Below are 16,269 nucleotides of genomic sequence, written 5' to 3'. Positions count from 1 at the left end.
TCTCCAAACCATCACTGACTGTGGAAACATCACACTGGACCTCAGGCAACTTGGATTGTGTGTCTCTCCACTCTTCCTCCAGACTGTGGAACCTTGATTTCCATATGAAATGTAAAATTTACTTTCATCTGAAAACAGGACCACTGAGCAACAGTCCAGTCCTTTTTCTCCTTAGCCCAGGTAAGACCTTTCTACCATAGTCTCTAGGTCATGAGTGGCTTGACACAAGATATTCCACAGTTGTAGTCCATGTCCTGGAAACATCTGTGTGTGGTGGCTCTTGAAGTACTGACTCTAGCTGCAGCCCACCCCTTATGAATATTCCCCAAATTCTTGAATGGCATTTCTTGACAATACTTTCAAGGCGGTGGTTATACCTGTTGCTTGTACACCTTTTTCTACCACACTTTTTTCCTTCCACTTAACCTTCCATTAATATTCTTGGATGCAGCACTCTGTGAACAGCCAGCTTCTTTGGCAATGGCCTTTTGTGGCTTACAATCCTTGTGGAGGGTGTCTTCTGGACAACTGCTAAGTCAGCAGTTTTCCCCATGATTAACTAGCCTACTAAACCAGACTGAAGGACCATTTAAAGGATTAGTATACCTTTGCAGGTGTTTTGTGTTGATTAGCTGATTACAGTGTGACACCATGAGTCTACAATATTGAGCTTTTTCACAATATTCACATCTTCTGAGATACTGACTTTTGGGTTTTCATTAGCTGTAAGCCATAATCATCCACAAAAAAAATAAATGCCTGCATTAATTCACTCTGTGTATACAAACGGTAATTTAAGTGATCGCACCAATGATTTATTACCCAATGAATGAGTGTTTCGCTAGTCCAACAGGCTGTTGAATCACTGAATGGTGCGTGTTACTGGAGCGTGTTAAGGTCATCCAATGTATTCTTAGCAAAGGCAATTGATGGCATGCGGTCTCAAAGTCACATGACTATGAATCACATATAGAGATCAGTTAGCTCCTTTCTTGAAGGTGAAACTCTGGTTAGAATCAAGCTGACCTCCCCTTCTCTGAGGCTTGTAGACCCTTCACCTCTGACATCCATGTATCCTACAGTCAGAATTTTGTAAAAGATGTCATATTATAGAGACAATTCTCTTCATTATTTTATTTTATGTGCAATTTGCTTGATACATTGTTCCTGCCCTGTTATACAGATGCATCGGCCCCGTGACCGATCCTACCAGTGTCATACACTCACATAGCACAAAGGAAACTGAATACACACAACGGTGAGATCTCTGAGATGTTGGGGCTCCTTACGCCTTCTACCCCCTCCAGCCTGGGACACAACACAGACATTGTGCTTCACAAGTTACATACAACTGTGGGGACGAAGTCTTTACACTCAGGACAGATGCTGGAGAAGCCTCAAGCAGAAGCCTGAAGACTCGGCATGGAGCGACCACACAGCCCAGTGTCCTCGTAACTTGTGGAAAATGAGGTATAATCTATAGTAAGACTGTGAGGCTTCCAATATTGCACCTGCTCCGTCACCTTGTCCCAGCTCCTTCCTCTTACTGGTTAGTGTCTTTATTTAATTTGGTCCTTACTGAAAGAGTTCATGAAGGAAAGCTCTACAAGACACGCCAGGTTTAAGGCCAGATCTTTCCAGGGCTTGACCACAGGGCAGTGGTCTTAGTTTCTACACAACCAGTGAGAGAAGCCCAAAAACTGGAGATGGTGAATGCACTGTTCTCACCTGTAAGAAAGACATACAAATGTCATGTGCTAATCAAAGAAAAAAAATACATATAGATGTGACATCTTTCTAATCCATGTCCAGTCATATATAATGTGAAATCAGCCAGAGAAGCATCTATTGATTAGTTACCATGTGACAAACAATGACAACTTCACCACCATATAGACATAGTCTCATGAAGAACCCTCCCCCATGAAGACACCTCCCTCAAAAAGATCCCTTCTCATGAAGACACCTTTTAATGAATACCGCATCCTATGAAGAAGGCTCCCTACAAATGACACCTCCTCATGAAGGCCCATCCCACATGAAATTATCTGCTTCAAGAGGACACCTCCTCATGAAGAAAACTCCCTCAGAAAGACACCTTCACATGAAGCTTTTCCCTTAAGAAGACCCAACTTCAAGGAGACACCTCCTCATGAAGGTACCACCTTCGTGAGTACTAAAAGTGCTCCAGAGAAAAACGGGTGGAGTTAAGATTGTCACAAAAAATGGTTAGATAATCGAATAATTCCTAAAGAATGAAATGGGTTGTCCCATTACAATGACATGCCAAATCCTGTGTATAGGGAATACGTGTCTGATCTAGGAGGGGTCCGACCCTCTCTCTACGGCAGCTCCATAGAGTTCAATGGAGCGACAGCATATATGCATGACCTCTGCTCCTTTCAAATAGAAGTACACACGACCCCCGTTATCATGATTGGTGGGAGCTCCAGCAGTTGAACCCCTGCTGATTATACACTTATCCCCTATCCCGTTGATAGGATATAAGTCCTTGTAATGGAACAAACCATTCAAAATAACTACAGTGGATGCAACTAAAATATATACACACTAATAATACATGAAGTAAATAGGTTCAAGAAGCTGGTGTCTCCTCTCAAAAACCCACCATGAAGACCCCCTCTGACATAAATACTGCCATAGACACATCAGCTCCAGTTGTAAGATTTGCAATGTCCACAATAAATGCACTTCCTCTATATTGTGAGTTCGCATCCTGGATTACCTAGATATGGCACCCACACATGTGCAGTGATTCTATTCCTATTCCAACACATCAACTGCAGAATATATATATAAGTTTGACTATTATATTATCAGTTACTTTGTGTATTATTATTCGTTTTTATGTATTTTAAGTGGGTTGTCACATTACAAGGACATATCTGCTATCCACAGGGAATAAATAATCACTGAGGGTCCGACTGCTGAGGTCCCCACTAATCACGAGAACAGGAGCCCTGTGTTACCCGTCTGAATGGAAAAAGGGGTCACATATGCGTACTGCTACTCCATTCAACGCTATGAATTATTTTATTATTTAACCATATATTGTGATGGTCTTAACCCATTCCCTATTTTACTCTGTATATATGAACAGCAGTGCGTGTTAAGTTATGTCCTATAATTAGAGGAAGGAGATGGCCCCCAAAATGCATTATTTTATTGGATACCTTGATCTTTAATAAAGATGCATCCTTAGGCTGGAGCTATACCTAGACTTTTTGTAGCACTTTAATTGATTTTAGCTATTGAGATAAAGTATAAATTGAGTTGTATGCAATCTTGTGGGCTGGAGCGGTTACTCGATAAAATGTGTCAAATGTGATTAAAAAAAAGTCAATTAAACGTGCTACAAAAAGTCTAGGTGTAGCACCAGCCTTGTTCTATGTGACTTTGCTTGCGCCTGTCAATTTTTCTCCATAAAAAGACATATCCGTAAGAAGGCCCATCTCTTATGAAGAAACCTCCATCAAGAAGACACCTCCTCATGACCGCCCATCCCCTTGAAAACACCACCCAATGTCAATCCTTCCCCCATGAAGGCTCTTCACCAGTTGTTACAAGGTGGGTTCTGTTTAGAGGATGACAATGACTCTATTGTTCTGGTTATTGGGCGCATTTCCATTAGTTCCGTATTTTTTATTTTCACTTTTTGGTTTTTACTGTCATCTTATACAGACTGCCCCTCTATTCTATGTGAGCAGCTCCAATTTGACTTCAAATGTGCTTTTAAAGGGGTTGCCCAGTTTTAGCAAATAAAGATTATTCAGTGTATAAGCATGGCATATGGACTCAAAGAGAATCTGGATGCCCTGCCCCACCCCAGACCCTGAATAAGCAGAATCACTATGTCATGCTTCTTCCACTCAAGCCCTGCACTAGATTAAATCCATGTGTCCTGTTCTGCCATCTTAGGGCCTGCACCAGGCAGAATCTCTGTGCTCCCAAATCTTTGCTTGCTGTCAATTAGAAACTGAGGATGACAACCTGTCTGGGTTGTGTGAAAGACACACAGGTGAAGGTCTTGTTACAGTTAACAGTGCTGTGTCTCGTAAGGAGCCATGCACCTGTGTAACTACCACATGGCCAGGACTTCTGCTACACATAGACTGAACGGAATGAGCCTCAATAAGGGGGAGGCACCTGGAGAGCTGCTTTTAATTTTAACAACAAATGAAAACTCTGCCCCTTTCCTCATTGGCCACTTCTATGCTGTAAGATTGTTTATAATAACTAAATCCCTTAGAGGGCAAAATGAAGAACTTTCGGGTGGAACAGTAGTTGAAGAAGTCTCCCTAAAGAGATATTTGGGGTTCAATGCACCACATAAAAGCTGGCTGGTGGTTACCTCATGGACTTGATGGATCTACAAATCCATAAAGATTCACTTCCATACTGAGAATATCAACCCCTCCACAGGCTACTGACAAGACGTGGACAATTTACTCACAATTAAGACGGGCTTTAGGATTTGTGGACATTTTCATAGATGACATCACTGATCCGGAATTGCTGCTTCTTTTTCTTCCACATCAACTGAACACAATGATGAAGAAAGATAAATTGTTCCTGAAAAGAATGAAATATGAGGCTGTTACTAGAACCATAACTGAGAGTAGGGGCAATAACTGACAGAAAAGGGAGGGAATATTATTCATGTGGACAAACATACACACAGGAGGAATTTATCATGCCCTGCACTCCCAGGATTCTGACTTCGAAAAGATGCAAAACAAGGCTTTGTGACTTTTTGGGGCTACTTGTACAAAGATTTGGCAACTTTTTGCATGCTTACACCACTCGCTCTACTCTTGAAAAGAGGATGGAAAATTGGTGGCGTGGTTATGATTAGTATTATAATGAATTTCACTCCTGAAATAACACTGCAAAATGTTTAAAAAGATCCCCAAAAAGTCGCAAAATCACTCCAGTATGGGGGTAGGATTTCTAGACAAAAGGTTTAAAGATTCACAAAAAAAAACAAAAAAACTGCCATTTAATTTAGAACAAAGTATGCCTCAGTACATACATTCTACATTCTACAGTACATACACATACTTTATAGACATACAGTATAGACACTGTATACATACAGTGTAGAGACATACAGTATGATATAAAAATGTTATACAAAATTTTATAAATTTTACAAATGTATAGCTAGATATAAATTATATATACAAACAGACAGTATAGACATAAACACTGTCCATATACAGTACAGACCAAAAGTTTGGACACACCTTCTCATTCAAAGAGTTTTCTTTATTTTCATGACTATGCAAATTGTAGATTCACACTGAAGGCATCAAAACTATGAATTAACACATGTGGAATTATATACATAACAAACAAGTGTGAAACAACTGAAAATATGTCATATTCTAGGTTCTTCAAAGTAGACACCTTTTGCTTTGATTACTGCTTTGCACTCTTGGCATTCTCTTGATGAGCTTCAAGAGGTAGTCCCCTGAAATGTTTTTCACTTCACAGGTGTGCCCTGTCAGGTTTAATAAGTGGGGTTGGGACCATCAGTTGCGTTGAGGAGAAGTCAGGTGGATACACAGCTGATAGTCCTACTGAATAGACTGTTAGAATTTGTATTATGGCAAGAAAAAAGCAGCTAAGTAAAGAAAAACGAGTGGCCATCATTACTTTAAGAAATGAAGGTCAGTCAATCAGCCGAAAAATTGGGAAAACTTTGAAAGTAAGGGCTATTTGACCATGAAGGAGAGTGATGGGGTGCTACGCCAGATGACCTGGCCTCCACAGTCACCGGACCTGAACCCAATCGAGATGGTTTGGGGTGAGCTGGACCGCAGAGTGAAGGCAAAAAGGCCAACAAGTGCTAAGCATCTCTGGGAACTCCTTCAAGACTGTTGGAAGACCATTTCAGGGGACTACCTCTTGAAGCTCATCAAGAGAATGCCAAGAGTGTGCAAAGCAGTAATCAAAGCAAAAGGTGGCTATTTTGAAGAACCTAGAATATGACATATTTTCAGTTGTTTCACACTTGTTTGTTATGTATATAATTCCACATGTGTTAATTCATAGTTTTGATGCCTTCATAGTCATGAAAATAAAGAAAACTCTTTGAATGAGAAGGTGTGTCCAAACTTTTGGTCTGTACTGTACATACTCAATGTAGACATATAGATACACATACTAACCTCTGTTTGCACCATAGACATCCTGTAAGAGCGCAGTTCTCCTACAAGGCCTAGAACATCTACAAACTCATGGTCCCGTATGTGTTGCATGAGGCGATCCAAAGCTATAAATGTTCCCGTCCGCCCCACACCAGCGCTAAAACACAAAAGGTGGTAAAAGTGTCAAAACCTGAACCTAATAGCAAGAGTCAACATGTCAATTTTAATCCTAAGGTTTCTACTCTGCCCAATGCTTTACCCTACAGCTGCTTATACAGAATGGTTGCTGTGGAAGAGCGCAAGCTCATCCGCAAGTCAGTGCATGGGAGATGGCAAGCAATTAAACTTTCCAGGAGAAGCAACAGGGAGGAACACATTGACAGACTGAGGGGAAGCAGCCTCAATAAAGAGGAGGAGAATATAAGAAGAACTTTTATCAGGAAGACTCACAGTTTACTCAATTGTGATAAGAGCTTGAGGATCCTGTATGTGGCTTGTTTCAGTGAAAATTGGGGTTGGTGGCTTCAGTGACATTTATAGGTGCTAGCTTAGGTGATAATTGTTTGTGGAAGCTTAAGTGATAATTGTGGGCGGTGACTTCAGTGATAATTGTAGGTGGTAGCTTGGGTGATAATCGTGGGTGGTGGCTTCAGTAATAATTGTAAGAAATGGGTTTAGTGATAATTGTGGAAAGTCGGTACAGTGATAATTGTACTACTTATAGTAGACATTCGGGCTTTACCTGCAGTGTACAGTTATTGGTCCTTTGGTTTTGGCTGCTTTCTGTCTCACCATGTACACAAATTGTAGTATACTCTCTGCTGCACTGGCTGCTGGGACGCCGTGGTCCGGCCATGCAGTGAAGTTGAAATGCATAACATGCTGTGAGTCAGCTGCCTAAGAGAACAGAAGACACAATCATTGTCACCGGATCCACCCTCACTGCTGCCATGCTTTGCTTTAGCCATTGCCCGCACCACAAACTCAATACAATAAAAGTCCAAAACTAAATTATAGGTCTCAAAAAATGCTAAATGTGTAAAAGAGGTTCACAAACAAGCAATGAAACCTCTGGTAACAGCTTAAACCACCCCTGCAAGGTTACTCCATTAACCTAAGCTGTGTAGCTAGAGGGATGGTGGGTGTAAGGGAAGATATAAGACTCTCTGCCTTGGTCCAGGGTAGAGCATGACAATCGCACCAAAGAGCACCAATGAAAGAATCCCTATGTTACACTCCACCCCTGAAGCCCTGCACTAAGCAGAATCTCTGTATCCTGTTTTGTCCTCTCAGGGCCTGCCCAAAGCAGAATCCTTATGTCATGCTCCATCTTTTCAGGACCTGCACCATGCAGAGTCCTTTTGTCATGCTCCTCAGGGTTTGCACTGTACCGAATCACTGTGTCATGCTCCTCCTCCATTTCAAGGCAATTACTATGCAGAATCCCTTTGTCATGCTCCTCCCCTCAGACTGGGCAATACAAAGTAATCATTCCGTTTTATTCACTTTCACTGTATATAAAAAAAGTTTTCTAATGATTATAGAATAGCCCCTGCTCTTACTGCATTGACCCAGAGGAATACATGTGTAGACCTCTTGCTTCTTAATATTTACCTCTGAGACTCGGAACACCCGCAAAGCCCAGTCTGACTGTTCCTCCTCAGACACCATTTCCACCATTATGTCTCCATAGCCCACTGGCTCTGCAGTAAATGGCCAGTAATGGTCACACTTTATCTGCAATAAATAAGGGGAAGTCATGAATATGGGAGATTCACATGGAGACTGCTCATTCTTTGTTTAGGCATCCTGTGAATAAAGACTGCTTGCCCAGGCCATGGCCCTTCAGAAATGTGGTGCTCACTTAATGTAAGCAGGATGATATAGAGACTGGTGCAGTGATTTACAACCTACAGGGTACATACTTGTCATCATTTTAGTGCCCAAAAATTGGTACATTTCAGCCCTACTCCCAGGAATACCCAGTCACACCCCTGACTCCATCAAGAATGCCCACATTTTGGCAGGGCTTGTATAAATTTCACTCCTATTGAGGTCTGGTTCCAGAAAAATCTGCATTCTTGGCATGTATGACAGTAACAGATATTTGCTAACTCCCTTAAAAGGAGGAGATCTCCCTGCCTCCCAGAGGAGCATGAAGGTCCCCTAGGTGCCCATCTTCTCTTTAAAATAAACTTCTGGCTCTCATATCAGGACGTTATCTGCAACGAGTCAAGAAGGTTGGAGATATGGGAATAGGTGAATAACTGTACAGTCTAGTCTGGGGTTTGTATTATTTTAGGGAGTCTAGTCTAGGCTGTTTTGAAGGGGTTTATTAATTTCAGGATGCGGGAAAACTGATCACGAAAATGGGTACCCTGTACTACTCGGAGCGCCTCAAAATGAATAAAGCAGCAGGCTGGGCATGCAAACTGCCACTTCATTTATCTCTATGGGAGTTCCAGAAACAGCCGAGTGCTGTACTCAGCTGTCTCCAGGACTTCTGTAAAGATGAATAGAGCTGCTTAACCTGCCAGTCATTTCAGGGAGCTCCAAGGAGTATGCGGTCCCTGTTCTCATGATCGGTGGGGGTCCCTAATGTGTGGGTAGGGGATAACTTTTAAAAAACGGTATACCCCTTTAAAGGGAATCTGTCACTTCCAACAAACATCCCAAGCCGGCAGCAGTACCTTAGAGTAGCCAGCAATATGTTTGTAACGATCATTTTCTTCCTGCAGGCAGAGAAGCAGAAGCTGTCAAAATGTTCTTCAATCCTCTGCCGGCGCGCTTCTCTAGTCATGCTTGAAGTCACGGAGACGGCGGCCTCATTGCTTCAAGTCACGGTAACCACGCCCCCTTCCCTGCCCCTTCACTGTGACTGACAGCCGGCAGTTCGGCAAAGCCAGCCGAACGGTCGTGCATAAGCGCTGTCAATCACAGTGAAGGGGCAGGGAAGGGGGCGTGGTTACCGTGACTTGAAGCAAGGAGGCCGCCGTCTCCGTGACTTCAAGCATGACTAGAGAAGCGCGCCGGCAGAGGATTAAAGAACATTTTTACAGCTTCTGCTTCTCTGCCTGCAGGAACAAAATGATTGTTGCAAACATGCTCTGTGTGACTTTAAGAGATCTTTGGTCTTGGTTAAAGGGGTTGTCAGAGCTGAAACCAGACATACCCAAAATTTCATCCAGGCAGCCCCCTTGATGTTAGCATTGGAGAATTTCATGCTCCGATGCTCTGCCTTGCCCTGCGCAGGGCAAGGGCTCTTTTATTTACAATAACACACTGCCAAGCGGATGCTTCCGCCCAGCAGTGTGTTTGGTGACATCACCAGCTCTGATAGGCGGCCTTTAGCGCTGCCCTAGCCATTTTATAGGCTAGGGCAGCGCTAAAGTCTGCCCATCAGTGCTGGTTACGTCATCGGGCTCACTGCTGGGCGGAAGCCTCCGCCTGGCAGCCCTAAGGAGAGCCCGGTACATCACCGGAACTCCAGAAAATGCCTTTACCCTGCACGATTTAGTGCAGGGCAAAGGAGAACATCGGAGCATGAACTACTCAGATGCTCAAGTCAGGGGTGCTGCCTGGGTGAGAAAGAGGATATGTCTAGGTTCAGCTCTGAACCCAGACAACCCCTTTAAGTATTAGAAGTGTGGTGTATTTTAGTTTAGCGGGCCGGTCTGGAGTCTGTATTTGTTTAGCTAATCTGGTATGCTGTGCATACTACTTCATGTGCCATTTCTCTGAATCTCCCTGCTGTCCCTTCTCAGAAGTTGGCATGTCTGAGATAAGAAGCTGCTCCTGGGCACAGGACATGAGCAGCTATATTGCTTTACCCGAAAAGAAGTGCTGGATGTGGCGCACAGTACTCACTAGGACCAAAACTGAGGTGCACTCAGGAAAGAGGACTCACCCTATCCTCTAAGAATCAGATAGGTAAACAATAAAAAAAAACTGGGCACTCTCTAGATATTCGGACCACAAAGATTTTATTACTACACACATAAATTAAAACACAAGTTAAATACAATTTCCACTTCCCATACTGTAATATAAACGTTCTAAAGATACTCCTAAATGACAGGAATATTACATAACATTGGAAAAAAAACTAAAATATTAATAAAATACAAGATAAATAAACTGCAAGATAAATAACAACATGCACTTAAATACTATTCAGCATAACAATGTCAATGAGGTGGATGGGTTCCAATTGATAAATAGAACTGGCCCTGGGGTATATTCATAAGCCAGCTAGGGAGGTGGCAGCTGCTATATAAAATGTAGCTGTTTCTTGTGGCTGGTTTAGTATATGTGCAACACTGTATTTTATTATTCTATACATAAATGTTTAAGTCTAAAAACTCCAATCTTTCTTTACTAATGGCTCCCGAAAATTTAAGGTTAAAAGGGTTCAAATTGATCTCCTCTAAAAACGTATCCAACTTTTCCCTTCCGGCTCTCCATATAAAAAACACATCATGAATGTACCTTTGTCAGAGCACCAGGTCCGCACCCAGGTGGGGGGCAATAATTCGCTCCTCTCAATTCGCCATGAATAAATTTGCCTAACTGGGGGCGAACCTGGTGCCCATGGCTGTACCCTGAGTCTGCAGCTAAAAATCCCCATTGAAATTAAAATAATTATGGGACAAGATAAAATCAATACCTTTAATTAAAAACTCTATTTGTTCCTGGACTAGCCTTCCTACTTTTTGTAATTGGGCCCTAACTGCATCTGTGGCTTGTTTGTGATTAATCGTCGTATATAGTGATTGCACATCTAATGAGCCCATCAGCCAATCATCTTCAAATTGCATATTCTCTATTATACTGATGATTTGGGTGGTATCTTTAATATATGAAGGCATCTGTTTAACCTTAGGCTGTAGTAGCACATCAATGTATTGAGAAAGATTACAAGTTAGAGAGTTTATTCCTGATACAATAGGGCGTCCTGGTGGATGAATGGGATCTTTATGTATTTTCGGTATAGTATAAAACATTGGTATCCTTGGGTACTTATTTGATATAAAGTTAGATTCTTCTTTTTTTAGAATACCACTTGTTATCCCTTCCTCACAGAAATCCACCAATTCTCTAAAAAATTGTTGCGTCGGATCCCCTGTTAACTTTTTGTACGTATCTATATCTGACAATTGCCTAGAGCATTCGTCATTGTATTTCTCCACATCCTGCATCACTATTGATCCCCCCTTATCCGCAGGTCGAATAATAATATTATTGGCTTTTTACGGACTCTTCAATGCTATAATTTCCTCTTTAGTTAAATTTTGGCGTGTATATCTTGCTTTCTCCTTCACTCTACGTATGTCATTCTCAACACATTTCTTAAAAGTGGACATCTCTTCACTCATCTCGTTTCTAGGGTATTTTGTTGATGGGTTTCTTAAATCAGTGTGGATGTACTGTTCCACTTGGACTGGGAAATTCATGTCTCTGACAATCTGGTTTTTCAAAAAATATTTCCTAAGGCACAGCCGTCTCATGAACTTCTCCACTCCTATAAACGTCTCAAATTTATTTAGTTTCGCTGTTGGGGCAAATTTTAAACCCTTATTTAGTAATTGACTTTCAGTGTCTGATAAAATGTAGGAACTTAGGTACATAATGGAGTCATTTTGGACCTGAGGTGTTATTGTCTCTGGTAGTATCTTCTTCCTTCTTCCCCTCCTTGTCTTCCCCTTTCTTCCTCGTGTCGTCTTCCCCTGGGTGCCTGTTTCTGATTGTATTGATTGTAGTATTGATTGTGCTGTCTCCCTGTTGAATGTGTCCTGTGTTCTTGTCCTAAAATCAGCGGTCTGTTCCTCAAATTGTACGAGTGATCTACTGGGGTTAGGTGTGTTGGTGATGACCTTTTCAATGGTGATCTTTGTCTCGTGCGAACCCTGTGATGCGGTGGTGTACGGTCTAAAAAATGTCCCTATCTTCCAAAATTTCAAATCTATTGTAAACTAAAGTGCTCGGGTTCATATGTCTATGTGTCTCTTCCCTAGTGCAGTTATCCCTTATAATATTGTGCCCTTGATTTGGTGTTATATCTCTATTCCCCTCTATCCTTTCTCCTTCTACCTCGTGCTCCCTCCTTTCCTTTCTCCCATTTTTACTGAAATGGAATTTTTTCATCTTCTTTTCCATTATTTCTCTCTCTATCCTAGTTTATCACATAATTTGGAGTGAAAATTATTAAGTTCTTCATTTTTGGTAAATCTATCCACTATTGTTCTTATCTCTGCTATTTTCTTTGTAGTTTCTTCCAAGATCTCCACACGTCTTTTGATGACCAGATTAGTAAGTGCGACAGATTGTTCATACAGCAAAATGTCCCATTCCTTATTAAATTCGGCACTATGGAGATGCTGGAATTTTATTTAAAGTGAGTCCCTTAGGAATCTGATTAATTTCCACACATCTTTTCAAAGTTTTAATCTCCCATCTTTGGCGTAGTTGGCGAATCAATAATATTTCTAAATCTCTGAATGTATTCCCTATATGGTAATCGTCTTTACTCGTATCGTTATCATTATCTTTAAAACAGAAATTTTGGACATTGTATTTAACTTGTGTTTTAATTTATGTGTGTAGTAATAAAATCTTTGTGGTCCGAATATCTAGAGAGTGCCCAGTTTTTTTTTATTGTTTACCTATCTGATTCTTAGAGGATAGGGTGAGTCCTGTTTCCTAAGTGCACCTCAGTTTTGGTCCTAGTGAGTACTGTGCGCCACATCCAGCACTTCTTTTCAGATTCTATTTTTCACCCTTGTGTCGGCATGTACTCACTATAACCATGGATATTTTGGACCATATTGAATCCAAGAGACAAAAAGTTGAAAATTTCTGTTTTAAAGATAATGATAACGATACGAGTAAAGACGATTACCATATAGGGAATACATTCAGAGATTTAGAAATATTATTGATTTGCCAACCACGCCAAACATGGGAGATTAAAACTTTGAAAAGATGTGTGGAAATTATTCAGATTCCTAAGGGACTCACTTTAAATAAAATTCCAGCACAAGATCTCCATAGTGCCGAATTTAATAAGGAATGGGACATTTTGCTGTATGAACAATTTTTTAGAGAATTGGTGGATTTCTGTGAGGAAGGGATAACAAGTGGTATTCTAAAAAAAGAAGAATCTAACTTTATATCAAATAAGTACCCAAGGATACCAATGTTTTACACTATACCGAAAATACATAAAGATCCCATTCATCCACCAGGACGCCCTATTGTATCAGGAATAAACTCTCTAACTTGTAATCTTTCTCAATACATTGATGTGCTACTACAGCCTAAGGTTAAACAGATGCCTTCATATATTAAAGATACCACCCAAATCATCAGTATAATAGAGAATATGCAATTTGAAGATGATTGGCTGATGGGCTCATTAGATGTGCAATCACTATATACGACGATTAATCACGAACAAGGCACAGATGCAGTTAGGGCCCAATTACAAAAAGAAGGAAGGCTAGTCCAGGAACAAATAGAGTTTTTAATTAAAGGTATTGATTTTATCTTGTCCTATAATTATTTTAATTTCAATGGGGATTTTTAGCTGCAGACTCAGGGTACAGCCATGGGCACCAGGTTCGCCCCCAATTAAGCAAATTTATTAATGGCGAATTGAGAGGAGCGAATTATTGCCCCGCACCTGGGTGCGGACCTGGTGCTCTGACAAAGGTACATTCATGATGTGTTTTTTATATGGAGATCCGGAAGGGAAAAGTTAGATACGTTTTTAGAGGAGATCAATTTGAACCCTTTTAACCTTAAATTTTCGGGAGCCATTAGTAAAGAAAGATTGGAGTTTTTAGACTTAAACATTTATCTATAGAATAATAAAATACAGTGTTGCACATATACTAAACCCGCCACAAGAAACAGCTACATTTTATATAGCAGCTGCCACCTCCCTAGCTGGCTTATGAATATACCCCAGGGCCAGTTCTATTTATCAATTGGAACCCATCCACCTCATTGACATTGTTATGCTGAATAGTATTTAAGTGCATGTTGTTATTTATCTTGCAGTTTATTTATCTTGTATTTTATTAATATTTTAGTTTTTTTTCCAATGTTATGTAATATTCCTGTCATTTAGGAGTATCTTTAGAACATTTATATTACAGTATGGGAAGTGGACATTGTATTTAACTTGTGTTTTAATTTATGTGTGTAGTAATAAAATCTTTGTGGTCCGAATATCTAGAGAGTGCCCAGGTTTTTTTATTGTTTACATATTGCTTTACCCGTCTCTTCTCGTTGCACTGGGTCAGCATGACGATGACTTGAGATTTCTGCTGAAGAATCATCTTCCAGAAATCATTCCTGGTGTCAGGCAGGGGTCCCTGAGTTGCAATGTATTCTTGTAAAGAATTGTATCCCTGCATAAGATAAGAAAGATGTATTATCTATGGTACACCACTTAACACAGTCCCTTCCAACCTCCTGCAGCCTGCAGGCACTGTGACTCTATATAATCAGTCCGGTCTGTCCACATGGACAATCTTCTCTGACATAGGATAAAGCTGTGTACGGTGTAAAATGTGAAGCAAGACATCAGACTGCCTGAAAGAGATAAAAAGTGTCCGTGTTATCAGCGGCAATGTGCGTAAGAAAGGGCTGGAGCTCCAAATCCCCTGATTTCTATCACAGAGTTACAGGATAAAATTCTGGTTGCCTACAGCTGCCACTTGGGGGAAATGCTCTGCATTATTGAGGTCAATAATAACTCCACAATCACAGAGGAATTAGATGCTGGAAAGGAGTAAGAGCAGTACAATGGATCACTTGTAGACTTGTAAGTTGCTGGTACACATTCTGTCTCTCAGGGTTAGCTCATATCCATTCAGAAGACGCACCATAGATATCATCATACCTGCATAATCAAGCTGGGTGATTATGCAAGAATGCAGACATCTATGGGATTTATTCAGAGGAAAGAGATGCACAAATATTGGAAGGATCAAGTAAGTAATTTACACATATTGTGTGTCCTGTGCCTGTGTTCTGGGGTTTGTTATAATCTTCGCTTCCCAGCCCACAGTGATTTACCAATATAAGGGTGTGATATTTGCAATAAACCCATGGTCATTTGTGGTCTGGTGATCTCCTGGGTGGGTGTGTGATTAGGGGATTTGGTGTCCTCTTACCCTGCTTCATTTCCCTACCCAGGAGCAAGTTCTTTGAGGCTGTGCCTGAGATACATAGGGCAAGCACTATTTCCTTGTGTGTTTTTTTTAGAATATTTACCAATAAAAATGTTATTATTTTTTATTTTAGTATCCTTTTCAGGCAGTGAATATATTTCTTTTTGGATGCCTGCCTAGCTATCTCCTTTCAGTGGCTTTTTTATACAATCTTCTAACCATAAAGTTAGCCATACAAATAGATAAATATCAGGACCAGTTCACTTTCTTTTGGTTATGGTGGTCTCTAACTCTCCCACCATGGCAGATATTGGGCAATATGATACTGTGCCTGGCGGCAGGTAATAATATAATGCTTTATCTTTACTGTAGGAACCTAAATGGGTTTTGCAGGGGTTCATATTGATGAGTTATCCTCAGGATCAGTCATAAATATCAGATTGGCGGAGGTCAGTCTCCTGGCGCCCCTGCCAAGCAGTTGTTTGAAGAGGGGGTGGCACTCCTCTTCAAGATTGCACTGCACCTAGTCTTACTTGTAGAGGTGGTGTAGTGTAATTACAACTGCTCTTCCTATTCACTTGAATGGGATCAGCACTAGTAATTACACTGTGCCACCACAGCATTAAATACAATGCTCACTGTAATTTTGAAGAGGATGCAGTGCTCTCATAAACGTCACCTCCTCTTCGACCAGCTGATGGGGGAATGAGAGTGTCAGGAGTTGGACCTCTGCCGAACTGATATTGATGACCTATCCTGAGGGGTGCTCTGAAACTTGTGACTACAGTGCCCCCACAAGGGCTACAGGTTGTTGTGCTTTTTCATAGGTATATAACATTTATATCTAAATATCATAATTATAGTAGATTTGATTATATATAAGAGGCCATATTGTGATATATTCACAATTTTTGTAT

The 16,269-nt window shown here is 40.9% G+C and overlaps 1 protein-coding gene across 4 annotated transcripts in view; it reads right to left on the bottom strand.

The window, feature by feature from the left end:
- Nucleotides 1–936: 936 nt before the first annotated feature.
- Nucleotides 937–16,269, bottom strand: part of PTPRO (protein tyrosine phosphatase receptor type O) — a 127,168-nt gene continuing 111,835 nt past the window's right edge. For all 4 annotated transcript variants that reach the window (XM_040435111.1, XM_040435120.1, XM_040435129.1 and 1 more), the window contains 6 exons: nucleotides 14,453–14,587; nucleotides 7,788–7,910; nucleotides 6,916–7,070; nucleotides 6,195–6,330; nucleotides 4,475–4,593; nucleotides 937–1,728 (listed from right to left, as the gene is read on the bottom strand). In XM_040435111.1, coding sequence (XP_040291045.1) covers nucleotides 4,489–4,593; nucleotides 6,195–6,330; nucleotides 6,916–7,070; nucleotides 7,788–7,910; nucleotides 14,453–14,587 — 654 coding nt within the window. In that variant the 3' untranslated portion in view covers nucleotides 937–1,728; nucleotides 4,475–4,488. The remainder of the gene's footprint in view (nucleotides 1,729–4,474; nucleotides 4,594–6,194; nucleotides 6,331–6,915; nucleotides 7,071–7,787; nucleotides 7,911–14,452; nucleotides 14,588–16,269) is intronic.

This window comes from Bufo bufo, chromosome 1 (assembly GCF_905171765.1).
Source record: "Bufo bufo chromosome 1, aBufBuf1.1, whole genome shotgun sequence".
Classification (NCBI taxonomy): Eukaryota; Metazoa; Chordata; class Amphibia; order Anura; family Bufonidae; genus Bufo; species Bufo bufo.
The sequence above is the reverse complement of the archived record's forward strand: the minus strand, read 5'-3'. Positions and strand labels throughout refer to the sequence as shown.